The sequence below is a fragment of the Siniperca chuatsi genome, linkage group LG4, assembly GCF_020085105.1.
Source record: "Siniperca chuatsi isolate FFG_IHB_CAS linkage group LG4, ASM2008510v1, whole genome shotgun sequence".
Classification (NCBI taxonomy): Eukaryota; Metazoa; Chordata; class Actinopteri; order Centrarchiformes; family Sinipercidae; genus Siniperca; species Siniperca chuatsi.
The window spans coordinates 16601760-16620609 of NC_058045.1; the positions used below are offsets into that span (position 1 = coordinate 16601760).

General features: G+C 41.9%; 1 protein-coding gene across 3 annotated transcripts; it reads left to right on the forward strand.

Annotated features, from left to right (window-relative positions):
• The first annotated feature begins 667 nt into the window (after positions 1 to 667).
• man2a2 (mannosidase, alpha, class 2A, member 2) lies at positions 668 to 18131 on the forward strand. Of its 3 annotated transcripts, XM_044194920.1 has the most exons (24): positions 668 to 1015; positions 1957 to 2853; positions 3208 to 3465; positions 3618 to 3762; positions 4923 to 5094; positions 5293 to 5420; positions 5762 to 5935; positions 6511 to 6697; positions 7727 to 7904; positions 8253 to 8455; positions 8828 to 9010; positions 9229 to 9343; positions 9474 to 9544; positions 9632 to 9797; positions 11185 to 11421; positions 11620 to 11742; positions 12054 to 12168; positions 12485 to 12618; positions 12858 to 12999; positions 13387 to 13520; positions 13760 to 13837; positions 14391 to 14582; positions 14690 to 14803; positions 15535 to 18131. In XM_044194920.1, the coding sequence occupies exons 2-24, from the start codon at positions 2722 to 2724 to the stop codon at positions 15685 to 15687; spliced, it is 3534 nt and encodes a 1177-aa protein (XP_044050855.1). In that variant the 5' UTR covers positions 668 to 1015; positions 1957 to 2721; the 3' UTR covers positions 15688 to 18131. The 3 variants fall into 3 exon arrangements, with proteins under 3 accessions (XP_044050855.1, XP_044050853.1, XP_044050854.1); XM_044194918.1 differs by lacking the exon at positions 13760 to 13837 and having other exon boundaries at positions 670 to 1015; XM_044194919.1 differs by lacking the exons at positions 668 to 1015; positions 13760 to 13837 and adding an exon at positions 1115 to 1749.
• Positions 18132 to 18850: the final 719 nt, after the last annotated feature.

Here is an 18850-nt window from a genome sequence, read left to right on the forward strand (position 1 = left end):
ATAGACATAGATAATTCTGCACTTAAAACAACAGCCACACACATACACCTTTTTGATCAGTGATGAAAGTTTTCAGTGTCTTTCCAGACACAACGTACTATTTATTCAGGATAATTCACAGACTTCACTGTAAGTTCGAAGGGACTGTTTCTTTTGTAGATTCATAGCCCTTGTATTAACCTTAATATATATCATTACTGACGCTATTTTGTCTCTGAACTTCCGAGTGGATTGTTTTAAATATTACAATAAGCAATTAGCAATAACTATTATAGGTAACTTTGTCATTAGACATAAGCTCAGGGTTGTGTCCACTCCTGGTATAAGTACATCGCCTGTGTGACTACAAGTGGTTGGATCTGCTTGTTTAATGTGTTGTTAGCAAATCTATTTTATACTCACTGTGTTTTTGTAATTATGCTGTTATCTGTTTCATGAGCCAACACATGGCTGATACTCCGGCTGATTGCAATCACCCTGTGCGTTAAATCTGTATATAATTCAGTCATTTATAAACTTATGTTGCATTGCAGACAATCACATTTACCCCATGCATTTATTAGTCGAGAAACGAAAGGTTGCTGCATTTATTTTACAATCTGCTGAAGCTGTTGGCCAATCATCGACTCGTGTGCAGCTCCCCTCTTCCCATAAGCCTTTGCAGCAGCTCAGTGGTGTTAGCTGCTAGGCTAGCTGCTTCAGCTGGTAATCTGTCAGCCTGGAGCTAAAAGCACGCTCGCTGCTGGGCGCTACAGTCTCCCTTGATGGGCAACGTCAGATTTGATCATTTTGTTCACAACGAGACGGGGTCCCAAGGTCGTACACGAATGTTAGCCGAGGTTTAGATGGAAAGTGAATGGTTAGCCAGGAATTATCAGTCACGTATTGTCTTGATGTTATCAAGCCGATACTTGCTATCGTTTGTAACATTAGACATCGATCTGCCGTGCGGCACAGGCTTTTCACGGATGCAGAAAGACAGCTGTGAAAGACTGCTGTTCACCTACATTTGTCAGTAAGTTAAAAGACAGTCCTTAAAATTAAACGTTGTCCGACTCTTGAAGCTAGCTCACAAACCAGTCTAGTTGATGTGGTTACTTAACAACTTAATGGAACATCTGGTAGCTAGCGCTAGCTTGTTTAGCTGCATATTCGAGATATCTAGTTAACCGTTATTATTAACGTTAAAGTTTGGCAGAGTACGTTAATGCGGCTAATGGGTTAACCAGCTACATGCGTTAACTAGCTGCCGTGTATCTGACTTTCACATGATAATGTCCAAATACAGGTATTTTAGTGTTCTTAAGTTTGAGGCAAAACGCAATGTTGCTTGGCTAGCTGCCACCCCTGAGTCAATAACCCGAAGATGAATTTGACAGTTTACATACGAGATTGTGAATACTGAGGAATGTTTCCCTGATGCTAATATGCCATCATGTGATCAGTTTGGGATCTGTGGTGCATTTAACGTTACATTCAGTCACATAAATGAAAAGCTGTAGTTGTTAGTAATCAGGCACCCCAACTAACAAAGCCTTTCATTTTGGATATATTTATCAGATGATCTAAGAAATTATCGCCTTCCTGCTGACAGCGGGGCTATTTTCTTCAGTCAGTCTAAGCAAATGTAAGTGCCAGGTTATTATCCCAACTCTCTGTGGTAATGCTGAGGTAGTCCCAGCAGAAGTGAGCGGATTATGATCGTGTTGGATTTGCACACAGAGGGAAACAGAAACACCTATTAGCTTTGTGAGTCAACACAGACCACTGTGCTCAGCTTGAATTTATTTTGTATTTTCTTTCCCCAGTTTACTTTACTTGTCAGATCAAAAAAAGTATCTCTTCCTTTCACTTGTGCTTCTTGTCAGTGACAGTCTCTCTCTGGAATCCTGAATACATATTCATTTGTATTCATACATTTCTGCATGCTCCATTAATCTAAAATTTTCCTAACAGCTGAAGAAGACCCTCTGATGTGATTTCAACTTGGCACTTGTGATCAAGGACAGACGCACTGCTCATGCTGCCACAGTAGATGTGCTGTCACTATGCTGCTGAGAGAAGAATGACATTTGTCTCATTTTCATTCCTGGAGATCCTTCGAGCAGTGTTGAGGCTTGATTAAAAAGCTGCTGCTGTTTCTTTGCACTGCCTCAACCTAGTGTGCAAACTGTTATGGCATTGGAGGCCAACTAAGCAAAAGGTTGGTCGTACTGGAGGATTAGACTGTGCTGTGGGAGTGGGGACTGGACCAGGAGAGCAGGCCCACAGCGACACACATCATGCTGCAGGGACACTAGGCTCCCTGTTTAAGCCCCTTCTGTGTGGCGCTTCTTTTTTTCTTTTCCTGCAGTCTCATCAGTTTGGATGGTTGAGCACAAGGGCTACTTTGAAGGAGCCCACCGGTGGCTGTGGTTTGGCCAGAGCTGACAGACTGCTTGCCAGCTATTGCTGATCAGGAACCCTTGTACACTGCTACCACTGCTGTAGCCCCCTTATGTGATCTCCAGTATGGTGAGTGGAGGCTGGAGGCATCGCAGGAGTTGAACTGAACCATTAATACTGGTGTAGCTGGTTACTTTCCATCATTTTTTTCCTGCACTGTGAAGGATAGCATTCCGGTTTTCAAGGACTTTTTTTCTCTGTGCTGAAAAAAAAACCACCACAGTCAAGGTCATTTTTAAAATTTAAACTTCGGAAAGAAGACCGCTCCAGAGGAGGATGAAGCTCAGGAAGCAGGTGACGGTGTGTGGAGGGGCCATATTTTGTGTGGCTGTATTCTCGCTGTATCTGATGTTGGATCGAGTCCAACATGACCCTGCAAGGCGACAGAATGGCGGGAACTTTCCACGGGTAAGAATAATTGCTGTAGTGGTGGTGCATATCTTGTGTGAAAACCCCTTATTTATTTTTGTTGCAGTTCTTCTTTTTGCATGTTTTGTTGTGATACACCACACGTTAGCACAAGGCTTAATTTATGTGCTTTTTTTTGTACATAGACATGTGCAATCATGTACCTATTGTTGTGTAGAAATCTTTAGGGCTGATTGATCTCATACTGCTATTTGTTACCTTGGCTGAATCAGAAGGTTTGTCTTAAAACTGAAGTTTGTTCACTGTAGCAGAGAAGAAGAATGTGGGTTTGGCTAACAGATGTTTTATGATGTTACACAGCTGTGTGATTTATTATTTTTGTGTGTGTTTTAGAGCCAAATCTCTGTTCTGCAGAACCGGATAGAGCAGCTGGAGCAGCTCCTGGAGGAAAACCACCAAATCATCAGCCACATAAAGGACTCTGTGATGGAGCTCACAGACACAGGAGCTGTCTCTCCCAGCGGCCACCTGCCATTCAGAAGTGCCAATGGTTCTTGGGTCCTTCCCTTTGATGGCCGCCCCACTTTCCTCGCTGTCAAGCCCCAGGATTGCCAATTTGCTGTAGGCAGCCGTGGTCAAGCAGACGTTCAGGTGAGCTTACTATACTACTAGTTTTTCCCTTAGATGAAATGTTAAGTAGCTAATTGGCCAAAACATTATCATCTATATTGTAGATCTTATTGCGTACTTATTTTTGGAGCGTGTCTAGCAAGCAAAATGATGAGTTTGTGTTTGATTTTTAGATGCTGGATGTGTACTCCCTCCTCAAGTTTGACAACCCCGATGGCGGCGTATGGAAACAGGGCTTTGACATTACTTATGAACCTGAAGAGTGGGACAATGAACCGCTGCAAGTGTTTGTGGTCCCCCACTCCCACAATGATCCAGGTGAGAGGGCATAACACACACAGAAAAACTTTGTTGAACGTTGTACATGTCTCAGTGCTAGCCTAAAAGTCTTCCTGATCAAACTGAATCTTAATACACAGCCTATAGCATATCTTGTCTATAGATAAGCCAGCTACTGTGAGGTCTTACCTGAGTGGGAGACTAGTGATAGGGATGCAGGAAATCTTACAAAATTTGATTAATTCTTTCTCATTATTATTATTATTATTATTATTATTATTATTATTATTATTATTATTATTATTATTAGCATAATGCTGAAATGATTGACGGCGTAGCCACAAACAATGGAATTAGACAGATATTTGCATTGGAAAACTGAGATTTTATTTTAGACTGACATTTCCATTAAACTTGTTTACCAGCCTGCCACATGCTTGCTAACTTGATAGTTATTGATATGTTGACAGGCTGCAGAGACCTGCAATTTTGGTCCATCAACAATGGGAACAGGCTTCATTTGGAGCTGCATTCAATTAAACTCTGCTGCAAAGTTTACTTTAGTAATTTTTTATGCAGCATTCAGTGTCCAGGGTTAGCAGATGGTTCAGCTCACACTGAAGACTTGTGACAGCAGGTTTACTGGTAAAAGGCTCATTCCTCTAAATGCATAGAAGGGATTTTAAGGGTTTTAGTAAACTACAGGTAAGCAGGACAAACAATGAGTAACACAATGTTAGACTGCACTAAATAGTCCTGCCCCTCACAACTGTTTACGAGCTCTGGTTCACTTAACTATCACCATTTCAGTGCCATTGCTTACGATGATGTGGAACTTTGATCTCTATAAAATATATTGGCCTCCAATATGTGAGATAAATATCTGACAGGCTATTTATAGGCAATGGCAGTCTACACTATTGAACACGAAAAGTGCATAGAAAGTGCTTTTTAGTCACTTTCTTTGAACCCACTCTGTTAAATAGCTTTCTGAAGGGAACAGCTGTACTTGAATAAAATATGAGTTTTATTTTTTATCCGTTGCAGCACTTCTTCCACAGCGTTGAGTCTCTTAGCAGCCTTGTAGTCTTGTCTTTGCATCAGGCGGCTAGATGGGGGTATGTAGAGGTGTATTGTTTGTATTGTCTGTTTGCCAACTGTTGTGCAAAATACTCATCTTTATCTTCTTGTCTTGTTAGGTTGGATCAAGACTTTTGACAAGTACTTCACAGACCAGACGCAACATATTTTAAACAACATGGTGGTGAAGCTGGCAGAGGATCCTCGCAGGAAGTTCATCTGGTCTGAGATTTCATTCTTCTCCAAGTGGTGGGAGACTGCAGACATACACAAGCAGGAGGCTATGCGCAAGTGAGTCACAACTCAGTGAAGCACACAGTTTTGCCTTTAATTTCTAACTAACTCTGAGAATTAGTATTTTACACAATGGATAGTATCTGCTGGCAGACGGTGGGTGCTCTAGAAATAGCTTGTTATGTGATTAATGTGACTCCCTCTTTGGGGCTGGATTATCTTCACCTTGCTTTCTTAATCCTCTCTGTTCAACAGACTGATCCTTGGAGGGCAGCTGGAGATCGTGACGGGAGGTTGGGTGATGACAGATGAAGCCAACGTTCACTACTTTGCCATGATAGACCAGCTCATTGAAGGACATCAGTGGCTGGAGAGAAATCTAGGTACATAACCAATCAGAAATGATTCCTTACTCAAGCCTTTTCTTTTCTGTTTAGACAAGTGATGCTTATATGTTAAATGAACGCTCTTGTCTCTCTGAAATTTCAGCCCCATTACATTTAAGTTTAAAGTGAATAATCATAGCAGTCCACTCAAAGCTTGATGGTAAAATCTGAGTTTGTCATCCTGCATGCAGCAGGTGTAGTCTCTCACTCAGTGGGTGATAAAATACTTTGTGCTACTCTGTGCTTCCTGCTGAGGAGAATGATTTCCTAAAAGATGCATGCCTTCCTTTTTATCTGAGCATAAACCTGAAATACTTGCTTCCTGCTCGCTGTCATAGGTGTAACTCCTCGCAGTGGGTGGGCGGTAGACCCTTTCGGTCACAGTGCTACTATGCCCTATCTGCTGAAAAGGGCCAACCTGACCAGCATGCTCATCCAGAGGGTCCATTACTCCATCAAAAAACACTTTGCCTCCACCCGCAGCCTGGAGTTTATGTGGAGACAGGCCTGGGGTGAGTTGACCAGAGCCAGCGATGTCATATGATTCATGTACTCATCTTTGTTAAGCTCATTGCAGAATGAGTCATGCCACTTGTCGTGGCCTTTTTTTTTTTTTTTTTTTTTTTTTTTTTATAAAGGCCATGACAAGTGAGAGGGACATTTTGGAAGGACAATCAGTGCGTAATAGATTCAGAATAACTATCTTTATTATTATTTTTAAATTAATTGGACATCTACTGAAGATTTACTGTCCTTTCGCTCTTAATGGAAAAATCCTCTGATATTACACTGTTAGATATCATCATTCTTTTGGGGATTCATTTGTGATTCACAAGTGATGTCATTTACTGCTTAGCTGCTTTATCCAGAATGACTTTTGACAGTCCCCAAAGAACACTGTAGGAGTGAACTTAAATTGCCAACAAGTTTATGAGCACTGGTGTGTTTTATGATCACAAATACCATCCCTACTCAGAGCACAACATGCCTTTTTATTAATGTATTTCATTCTAGTCTATTGAGGCTGTGGCCAACAATGGATGTCCCTCAAGCCAATGTTTTGATTTTTACTTTACTGCCTTGACAGACACTGGATCGAGCACAGACATCTTTTGCCACATGATGCCATTCTACAGCTACGACGTGCCTCACACCTGTGGGCCCGACCCGAAGATCTGCTGCCAGTTCGATTTCAAGAGGTTACCAGGTGGTCGGATAAACTGTCCCTGGAAAGTGCCACCAAAAACTGTGGTGGAGGCCAATGTAGCAGAGAGGTTAGTTATCTCTTACTTTGGGTATGTTACAGGTTGGAAGTGGACACTGTGGGTATATCCTGACTTTGTCTTAGAGAACAAATTTTAGGGGGGGGGGATTTAGGATGATTGCAGAAAATATGCTCTGTGGCAAACAAAAGTTGTTTATGACACCATGTTTTGTTCACCGGGATGATCTTCACAAATTAACACTACTTTTATGATTTTTGAAGTGTAAATGCGATTGCCACAAGTAAAAAGCTAACATAGGCTATAAACGTACTACACCGCGGTCGCATCACTAAGCTTCCAACTTGTAATTTGATTTTGCGCACTTACCTCTTCTACAAAAGCCTTTCCTCTTAGTGTGACCTAGAATAGTTTGCAAGAGTGCGAGTATAAACCACGGATGTATATACATCACACAAAGTTGACACAATGAGTAAAGCTGTAAAGGTGGACTAGTGAGTAGATGAGTTTTCACGTTCAGCGTGATGACATTTAATGTCCCTGCTAACCTCTGTAGTCTCATTTAGCCACTTGTTAGCAACTGCATTTCTTAAGACACGTAAAAGCTTCAAAATGCAGGAGTGAGGTATTTACTGATGTATTTTATGTCTTAGAACGAAACGTGAAAATCTCTTAAGAATGCGTTTACCACAGACCTTTATTTCAGGCATCTAACCAAAAACCCTTTAAAAAAAAAAAAACAAAAAAAAAAAAAACCCATTGACTTCGAGACGAGGGAACCGGAAGTGCTAAAATGCTAACTCAATTCCTGGGTTTTAGGACTCATTTCTGCAACAATCTATGCAGCAGGCATGGACTGCAGATAGTGCTGTAGTCTTTTAGAGGACCTAAAGAACTTTCCAGAGGACATATTTCAGTGGCTAATGGAAAAACCCCCAGGGTTAATTTGATCCTCCTCTTTCCAAGGTCGTTGTGATTTCCTACAAAACTGGCATCTGTAAAGCAGGACAGTTTGGATGCCAAGAAATGTGTCCTCTCAGATTTTGCTTGTTTTCCCCTCTCTCCCTCTTTCTTAATCAGGGCAAACCTGCTCCTGGATCAGTACCGTAAAAAGTCCCAACTCTACCGCAGCAAGGTACTTCTTGTCCCTCTGGGAGATGACTTCCGCTACGACAAGGCCCTGGAGTGGGATCAGCAGTACATCAACTACCAGAAGCTGTTTGACTACATGAATTCTCACACAGAGATGCATGTACAAGTGAGAAAATAATTTGTCATCTGTCACAAACAGTGTTGCCAAATATCTGTTTTTTGCATCTTTGTCATTGTTTTTGTGCTTCCCAGCTTCTGGCGTACCAAATATCTCAGTGTACAATCTTTCTTGTGATAATGAATCATGCAGTAGTATTTTAACTTGCTGACAGAACAAAGAATCTGGTGCGACTCTATTTGGTTCAGAAAATGTACTGTAAGATGAAATACGCATGCGTAATAATGAGATATTTTCTTTTCTTTTTACTGTTCAGCTGTGAGTTGTTGAGTAAAGTGTGTGTTTTTGTTTTTTTTGTTTTTTAACAATGTGTCATCTGCCTGGCTGCTCCCCCAGGCTCAGTTTGGGACTCTGACAGACTACTTCAACGCTGTATACAAAGCACATGGAGTGGCCCAGGGATCCAGACCCGCAGACTACCCAGTGCTTAGTGGAGATTTCTTTGCCTATGCAGACCGTGAAGACCACTACTGGACTGGCTATTTCACCTCTCGGCCCTTTTACAAGAGCCTGGACCGTGTGATAGAGTCACACCTCAGGTGGGGCAGATTTAATCACACTTCATTGATAACTAACACCCACAACCTGTGGTGTATTAATAATACTGTAGCTGTTCATATGAGTGAGTTCTACCTGTTTGCATTGCAAACAAGATGCAAGATCCTTTTATACAAATTAAAGGCACAGTTCAAATGAACAAATAGCGTGATTTAAATCATATGTAAACTCTTTCTTTAAGTTTAAAAATGAAATGAAAATGCTCAAAGGAATTTTTTTTTTCCAAAGAAAAAGTAGTCATCTGAAAATAGCGTAATAATTTGAACACATCTTTTTAGTATATACTAAATGAAGCTAGTACGTCTTACTTTAAAGGGCTCCTCAATGCTAACTGATTGTCAATGTCCTTTCAGGGGGGCAGAGATCCTTTACAGCCTGGCGGTTGCGAACGCTCGGCATGCTGGCATGGAAGGCCGCTACCCGGTCTCGGATTATGCCCTGCTAGTGGATGCGAGGCGGTCTGTCGGCCTCTTCCAACATCACGATGCCATCACTGGCACTGCGAAGGAGAATGTTGTCATTGACTACGGCACCAAGTAAGGATCTGAGGGTTTGGAAAGAAATGAAAGTATGGATTGGATAGATTCAATTCTTTAAAAATGTAATTTATATGAAAAAGAAATTGTTTCTCCTCTTTATAATCTTCTGTCTCTGGGCTATTTCATACTTGCCCGTTCAAAACTTTGGAGCAAAATAACAAGCCGTCTGCTGTGACTGCTGCAGTGAGCCACTGATTCTTCCTCCTCCTCCCCAGATTACTGCGTTCACTCATCGGTCTGAAGAGAGTAATCATCAATGCTGCTCATTTCCTGGTCATGAAGAACAAAGAGTTTTATCGCTTTTACCAAACGGAGCCCTTCCTGGAGACGGTAAGAGTAAACATGGAGGGTCACTTCTGCCACTGTATAATAATCTCTTTTGAAAAACTTACATATTTTGTTCCTTGTGTATGTATTCAGTGTGTTTTTTTTTTTTATATATATATTTTTCATTTTGTAGGATGACAGGCGTGCCACTCAAGACTCTCTGCCTCAGCGCACTTTAATCGAGCTGGACCCAGCAGGACCGAGGTATTATCTGCATCCCCTTGCATCTCCTCTGCCTCCTCCCTCAGCTTCTGATTGCTTCTGATTGCTTTTTCCTTCTCTTTCTACCAGGTACCTGGTTCTGTTCAACCCCATCGAGCAGGAGCGGCTGAGTGTGGTGACTGTGTTGGTCAACACGGTTAGGGTGCGGGTGCTCACTGAGGATGGACAGACCCTGCCTGTGCAGCTGAGTGCTCAGTGGAGCTCTGCTAGTCAAATGAGTGCGGAGGTATTTGAGGTAAGAGATTAAATTCATTCGGCACTGCTGGTTTCCGCAAAGTGAAATTAGCATATCACTAGCACAGCGTGCAGACACCTGGTTAAATAAAGGTTGAATAATAATAATAATTAATTAATTAATTAATAATAAATAAATAAATATGCTGGATCTGTTCAGTCAGAGAACCGCTGCGCACTCAATCATTTTGACAGACAGCTCAGTACAAAGTCATTATAGTTGCGTGCTTAAATTGGAAGAAAATAGACTTGAAGCCTATAAAGACACTTTACGTCACAGTTACATGTGTGAGTGAAGCGAGCCGGTGTAGGTAGCTGCACTGATTTAAAAATTGAAAAATTATGTGTTTATCAGATAGACGTGAGACGGACAGCTGAAAAACATGATTAAAACTTGTCCAGTCTAGACAGGTTGTTAGCTGGCAATGCACATGAGATGTTTGGGGGAATGGTCAATTGTAGCTCTTAAAGGGGAAGTGCACCAATTTATACATCAAAGTCTGTTTACAAGTTTTGGGGAGCACTACTGCATATGTTAAAAAAAGTTGTTTAAAGCCTTATGTGTCTCCAGAGGGAGCTGCATGAAGTCTGATAAATTGCCAAAATTGGCAATATTTGTATGCATAAACCCCCCCAAAACAAAACCAAAACACAACTCTGATGAAGTCTTTTGATTTTAAATTCCACGTTTCTGCACGTCTTGCCTTCTTCAGGTCACAAAATGTTGACTCATAGAATCAGGCGGCCATAGCTCAGGGGGTAGAGACAGTCATAAGGTTGATGGTTTGACCCCTGACTCAAAATGTCAAAGGGTCCTTGAGCCAGACACTAAAGCCCATTGCTCCCACAAAGTGTGTGTGTGTGTGTGTGTGTGTGTGTGTCTGGTTGCTTAAGCATTTGCCAAGATAATTTATATAACCAAATGTGGAAATAAGATTAAAAGTACTCAGAATAGATCAGAATTTTTTAATAAAAAGGCCTCAGAGTTGTGTGTAGTTTTCTCCTCTTTCCTTTTGATGTTTACCTGCAAGTTAGAACTAGAACAGATGTGTTTTCTTTCTCTTCTCAAAACACCCATTGAATCCATTCAAATTGCATATTGAATCTGCAGTAGTAAAAAAACAATAAAATTTTACTATACCCAAATAAAATTCTCTCCACCCACAGAAAGTAATTAATTTAAATGTAACAGAGAAATACAAACCATTTCATTAACACCATCGCTCATCATATTTTAATTACAGCACATTGTTGCGAATGTGTAAATGCTTTTAACTTTTAATGAATGTCTTATGGTCAACACTCACCGTTCAGATTAACAAGGAGTGTATGTGTGTATGAATGCTTTCATTTATTCATATCCAACCATTCTTCGACCCTCCATCCAGGCAACATTCATGGTTCGTCTGCCGGCGCTGGGTTTGGCTCTGTTCCATCTTTACGACTCTCCCGACTCGCCCATGACGCTCCGCTCTGACACCCTGCTCAGGCTGACCGGTCGGGGCGCCACTGCTCGAGCCGCGGACCCACTTCCCGTCCGCTCTCAGCAGTCCGACCCTCAGACCTTCTACATCAGCAGCCAGTCTCTCACACTGGGTTTTTCTGGAACCACCGGCCTGCTGGAGGTTTGTGTTTTGTCGGCTCTTACTTCTGTTGACTTTATATCTGAATTAAGGATTTGCTCATCTGTTTTAACTTTGAAAAAAAACCCACAAGTGAACACGACATGTCATGTTGCTACTCAAACATCCTTTCATCACTTTTCTAATTCTGTTTTATTTTATTCTGCACTGTCTTCCTCTTTGTGGCTTTTTCATCTGCAGAGTATCAAGCGCAAGGATGATCCTCAGGAAGTGAAGGTTCAGATGCAGTTCATGGTCTACGGCACTCGCCCCTCTAAAGACAAAAGTGGAGCTTACCTCTTCCTACCCGATGGAAAAGCAAAGGTATTCTCTCAGTTGTTGTATCTCAGATTGCCTCTCAAAAGGCTTCGTTAGGGGCTCCCTTGTGTATTGTTGTGTTGTATCATGCTGGGGAGCTTGGGGAAGGAAGCGAGGCAGACTGGGTGCTGCTTCATCTTTTGTTGATTTATTTATTTATATCTTTTAAAGACAGAGTGTAAAGGCTTAGCTGCCATACTGTACCTAGTCACTTATTCCGCTGGGGGCTCCTTCTACTTCTCTCTCAATCATTCTTCCTCTCCCATTTTCAGCAGTTATTCTGTTCATGACTCCACTTTCTCTCTTCCTGCTTTCAGCCCTACAACCAGAAAGAACCACCTGTGGTGCGCGTAGTGGAGGGGCCTCTTTTCTCGGAGGTGGTGGCACACTACCAACATTTTCAGCAGTCCATTCGTATACACAATGTGCCAGGTAACAAACACACAAAACTGCACAATGGAATCAGTTCAAATGGCTTTTACAAAAGCTTTTTATGTTTATTTAAAGGCACCAGATACAGGTACAATACAACAAGGGCCAATATGTTTGACAAAATGACAATTTACAATTAAATTAGGTACTTTCTTCCTGTCAGCTGCCTATTTTTTATTTATTTTTTTTTACTTTAAGCAGGCAAATGCAAAATACTATTTGCAAAATAGCATTTGTCCCGCATTTATAGATCAAATCTTTCTGTTCACTTCCCTCTGTGGCCTGAGTTTGGTTCTCTCTGGTTCTGTATTTTCAGGGGTGGATGGGTTGTCTATAGACATCACCACCATGGTGGACATCAGAGATCAGACCAATAAGGAGCTGGCAATGCGTCTGGTCACTGACATCCAGAGTGGAGATGAGTTCTACACAGATCTCAATGGCTTCCAGGTCAGTCCCACCCTCGGCAAAAGAGAAGAATAACTTTCCTTGTAAACTATCAGAATATAACGATATGTATCTCTGATTATGTGGATGTTGATTAGTTGATGACCTTTTTTGAAACTGAATGCAGTGGCATCAAGTGAACTATCCCCGACCTGATAAAGACGATAATGCTGATTTCACATCTTTGCTCGCGCTGTAAGTTTGACATATCGTGTCAGTCTGTGTTTGATCTCTTCTTGTAGATGCAGCCTCGTCACCACCACCTAAAGCTTCCCCTGCAGGCTAACTTCTATCCCATGCCCAGCCAGGCGTACATCCAGGACAGCAATCACCGCCTCACGCTGCACACAGCTCAGTCTCTGGGTGTCAGCAGCCTGGAGAGTGGTCTGTATTTTATTACGCTTTTTTTTTTTTTTTTTTTTTTTTTTTTAATGTGTCATTTTTCTTTTATTTAATTTTCTTTTTAAAATCTAAGTTATCCCTGAAATGCACTCTCTCTTTTTCTTTGTTTAATATATCCAACCTTTTATGGAATAGTATTGAAGCACTTATCTTTCCCTCTTCTCCCTCAAGAGGTTTTCAGAGAGCAAAACAGTTCATACTCTCACGTTAATGTACTGAGCTAATCCTTTTATCATCGTTACGTGAATAATGGAGACGTTTGTAAATGACGGATAGCTCAAACTGTTTGTCTTCATCGACTGATGTCTGAAAGTCCAATACACAGGCTTTGTATTAAAGCTGTTGTCCTTGCTCCTCTTCGTCCCTCAGGCCAGCTTGAAGTGATTATGGACCGGCGGCTGATGCAGGATGATAATCGTGGGCTGGGTCAGGGCCTGAAGGACAACAAGAAGACGGCCAACCGCTTCCGACTGCTGCTGGAGAGGAGATCTACGGGCAACAAGGTCAGTAAGATGACAGCGAAGGCTCTTGAAATCCCAGCACACCATATCTGACTCTGCGGTGCTGAATGACACTCTATAACCTCTGTGCAAGGCTGTGGGTGGAATATAATAATGTTGTGTCCTTCATTGTGTGTTCATTAACAACTTTTTTTCAGTACTCATTACCACTCCATCTGTCTCTTTGTTATCCTCTCTAACTTTGTTTTCCTTTTCTTCTTCTTCCACTCCATTACCTTCAGCATGATGGCTTCATTGCCAAGCTCTCCTCCTTGTTTCATTCTTTCCTCTCCAAAATCTTGAGTAATGGATTTCAAGAGGTAATGTTGCCTTGGCAACAGTGAGGATGCTTGTTAGCCCCCATCATAGTCTGTGCTGTAGCTCCAGTTCCTATTTTTTGCTTTCCTCCACCACATAGCCGTAGCGAAACTGGTCCATCTTTACGACAGCGCCATTGAAAGTAACAAATTATGTCGTTTATCAACTAAATGAATACACATTGGCAGAGAATGGCAGGCATCGGTTGCAGTTTCATCATCCAGCTCTGTGGTGAAACTGCAAATGGTACTTGTTATGGAGTTGCTCCGGCCGGCCACAAAACATCAAACATGTTTGAAACACTGTAATGCTGTTAATTTAAAAATGACATCACGGTGCCGTGGCTGTAACAAACCCAATATAGATTGATTAGTACCGTGTCTGTCTGGACTAGAGTTAGAAATATACGTCGTACTCAAAAAATAATAATTAGAGCCTATTCCTCATGTTGTGCAGTAATAGCAAAAGAACGACTCTAGAGGTGAGTCATTGGTGTTGTAATAGTTACACTGTCATTTATCACTCTGGCTTAAATCTGTCTCTGCCCTCCTATAGATGGACAGTGCAACAAATAGCTTCCCGTCTATACTCAGTCACATGACCAACGCGTTCCTGAACCACGAGGTCTTGGCGCTGCCCGTCCTACCCAAGAGACGTGGCATCCCTCCTCTGCAAACCTTCGCCCCTCTCAAGTACATCCTGCCCTGTGACTTCCACCTGCTGAACCTGCGCAGCATCCAGAGCCAGGTGACAAGACGGAAAAACACACGCTAACTTTGATTTTTAGATATTCTGCGCATTGACTTTGAAACTGACATGTGTCTCCTGTGGTGATTCTGTGTATGTGTGAGCAGCAGGACCCCCACTCTCCGTCTCCGTACACTGCCTTGATTCTTCACCGTCTGGCACTGGACTGTGGCCTGGAGGCTCAGAACCTGGGCTTCAACTGCACCACCACACAAGGACAGGTCAGGGTAGAATCGCACGCATGCATGCACACACGCACACACACATGCTAAAACAAAAGGGGAAAAAAAGTCTGTTCTATTTTCCACTGTTTGCATGAGCAGAATTTTGTTTGGCTGTGTGTGTGTGTGTGTGTGTGTGTGTGTGTGTGTGTGTGTGTGTGTGTGTAAATGTACATATTTTGTCAGGTACTTTCACTAAAATATATCTGTTCTATGCTACTTTAATATGCTTCTACTCCACTACATTTCAGAAGGAATGATTGTATTTTTTTTACTCCACTCCATTTATCTGACAGCTATAGCTGTTAGTTTTCAGATTAATATTTTACATGCAAAAAGTATGATACCTTCATTACAGGTTAAACAGTATATAAAGCAGTTTAAATGAGCTCCACCGTGACTATCTACAATAAAGTGCTGCTTAAATATTAACGCACCAATAATAATATAACACTGTCGGGGGCCGTTCTGCGTAATGAGTACTTTTACTGTTGATACTTAAAGTACATTTTGTTGCTAATACTTCTGTACTTTTACTTAAGGGAAACTTTGAATGCAGGATTTTTGATTGTAATGGTGTGTTTTTTCAAAGTGTGTCACTGATCTGAATACTTCTTCCACCACTGGATTTATTTTCTACCTGCTGTAAGCTAAACTTGAAATTTCCTTGTCCCCATATTTGCACCAGCTTGTTGTGTTTCTAACGCCCCTGGCCTTCTCTCTCTCTGCAGCTCAGTGTATCAGGACTGTTCAAGAACCTGGACCTGCAGCTGCTCCAGCCCATGTCCCTGACTCTGATGCACTCCAGCATGCCTCTGGCCAACGACTCCACCATCAGCCTGGATCCCATGGAGATCTCCGCCTTCAAGCTCAAACTGCGCTAAGAGCCGTCCGGACTAAAGAGGCAATAGAAACCCACCAGACTCCTTGGACCAAGAACCAGGCCCACGCTGGCCATAGACAGGGGTCTGGGTCTCTCTGTTTTGTCAAGCAGAACCACAAACACTACAGTTCGGAGAGGAAGGTTCCACTGTAACAGGACTGACTGCACAGCAGGGGGCAGGCGATGGCTGTTACTGTGGACGTCTCGGAAAGCAGCAAAACCCGGGTGAACTCGCAGCTATTCCAAAACAAGCAAGACTGCCAGAATCGCACATCAGATACAACCGGGGCTCTGTTTGTCTCTGTAATCGAAAATGAAATCTCATTTAGTTCTGCTTTGTAAGAACTCGTGTGTCTTTTTCTATCTTTGCTCCATCCTGGACTGAACTACTGAATGTAAATATCCCAAATGACGGGGGGCCTGGGACTCGTGCCACATCAGAGTGCAATTTACAAAGCTTTATTTGGTGTATGGGTTTTGAATTTTGTCTTTATGTACGCAGTGAAGAAGACTCACATCACAGTGATTTGTTTTTGTACCTGTCAGTCTAACGTTGGCTGCAGTTAATTTTTATTTTTGTTTCGACAGACTCGAATGCAGCAAAGCGAATGTGTGGTCTCTTCATCCCAACTCGCGAGGATACCCAAGCTGCGGCTCTTTAAGCTATGATATGTCTGAGTCCAAGACTCCCACGCTCATCACTACGCCTATGTTTACCTTCTGTTTGCTGTTTTTGCTTGTAGATAGTCCGAAGACTTTCTTTCCTTCACTTCTTTTTCCCTCCCTGAGCTTCCTCTTTGCTGATGAGAAAACTGTGGAAGGTCTGTGCATTTCAAAGCCCCTGTCTGTCATTCCTGTGCACGTACTTCACTGCTGAGAGGGTGGTTTTATTTACCATGCTGTATGCAGTAGACTAGACAAAGACTATACCTCATATATATATATATATATATAAATTAAAAAAAAAAAAAAAAATCAATCATACGGCAAATATATCTGTGAGTGTGTGTAGAGTATGTTGTGAATACTTGAGGGTTTTTGTTTTTGGGTGTATTGAGGTTACAGTGTACACTATCAGGGACCATTCATAGTACTGTGAGGTATCGTCGATCAGTTTGGGTGTCTGCGTCGAGCAGTGTGTCACATCATTGCAGGACAAAGGGATCTTCCTATTGAAGGTCAGAGCATAAAGGGTAAGTTCACCCAAATTGCAAAAATAGAGACATTTTGTCCAGTGGTATCTGGCTATGCAGATAGATTTGGTTTTGAGATGTCTATAGCTGCTACTAATGATTGTTTTCATTTTTGATTAACCGTTAAGTTGATTTTAAAATGTCAAAAGAGTGAAAAAAGCTCTTTATAATTTCCCAGAGGCCAAGGTAACATCTTTTTAATCACTTGTTTTGTACAAACAGCAATCCAAAACCAAGGTTTTTCAGACAGATTTTTAAACCGAAAAGTAGCACATGCTCATTAGAAAATCAGAGAATGGCATTTTTGCCATTTTTGGTAAAGGATACCCGACAATGGATGAAATGATTAATTGTTGGCGATTCATTGTCTTTTGATTGTTTTACCACTACATCTGTCTCTGAGATTTCTGCCACTTCCCCCAACACAATGAAGTTGAATGGAATTAAATTTTTGGTGCTCAGTGCATTAAAAATCACAATTGTCTGCGTGTCAAGATACCACTAAGTTAAGACTTAAGAGAGAATGAATATATATATAAATTTTTTTTTGTTTTTTGTAATTTGGGTGAACTGACCCCTTTTAAGATCAATGTATCAAACCATACACAGGGATCCTCAACACAGAAGAAAATAAGTTTCTTCAAATGAGCTGCAGTGTTTTTTTTATTTATTTCTGTTCCACAGTGCTTCTTATCCCCAGGCTGTCTCAAGGCACTCAGCCTTTTTCTGGTGCGTATCTGCCTCCACAGCGGTTGTGGAGGATGTTGTCACCTGTGTCCAAAGCTGAGGACATCTCACAGCCCTCCTGTCTCACACTTTGTACTGCACAGCCATCTCACCCTGCCCCACTGTGCCCCATCACTTTAACCGGTCATCATCTTCATTTTCCATAGGAGGTCTGCTGCTTTGTTGCTCTCCTCCTCTGGCCTGATGTCTGGTCTGCCATAGTTCAATCCATTCTGCTTTCCCTCCCCCTCCAGCTGTTTCTGTTAGACCAGACTTCAGTGCATCTTGAATCGCACTTTCTCCTGTCATCCAGTAACCTTGTCACAACCTTCTCTTCTGCTGTTTTGGTGTGCGTCTGAGTCTCTGTCTCTTTCTTTTTGAAATGTGATATCTGTTGTAGCGCAGCTTTTGTTTGTTCAGAGGTAATATATGAAGGCAAGGTCTCGTCTGTATTTGTTTATTCATGACGGATTAAAGCTGCAGTAGAACAGAAGAGATGGGGAGTGAATAAAGATCAAAATACAAAGATTGTCTTTTTTTAAAAAGTGTCTCTTACTGAAATTAACTAGATTTCTTCAGTCTTTTTAATGCACTAGTGAATCTCTACTGTATTTTCATGCAGTTTTTTGGTCTTCCTCAGTATCAGTAAAGAGCTTGACTTATTCTCCATCAGTAGGGGGCAACATTGAGTCAGTATAGCAGTACAGCCCATGCCTACGTATGCTGTCAGTCTCAGATAAGTGTTTGAGAGAGCAGCCCTTTTAGACTGTCCAGTGCTTCACTTGCCAGTGGTTGGCTGTCAAGCGAGTCAACCTGACATTAAACTGAGCAGGGTGCCGGTGTAGAAGCTCACACTCTTAAATCACTTAGTTAACAGCAGCATGTTTTCACCCATGTTTACTACTCTGTGACAGCGAGCTGAACGTGAAAAGAACTGTTTCTTTGACGCTATATAAAAATGGATCAGGGACACACAGGAAGAAAGAAAGTATGATGGCAGGTACGCCTGAGGCCTGAGAGTATGTGTGGAGGAGAAAGGAAGTGGCTGTGTGTGTGGAGACACCCTGGGGACACTCAGCCTCTGCATTTTACTCCAGACTCTGCTGGTGCCAACTGTGTTTCTCAACCTTTCTGTGCAGAAAGGGAGGGAGAGCCGACAGTCTGCTTTATCCCTGAGCATCAGATTCAGCACCAACACACAAAATAATGTTTGACCAGCTGGAGTAATGAGACCGGAACCTCAGT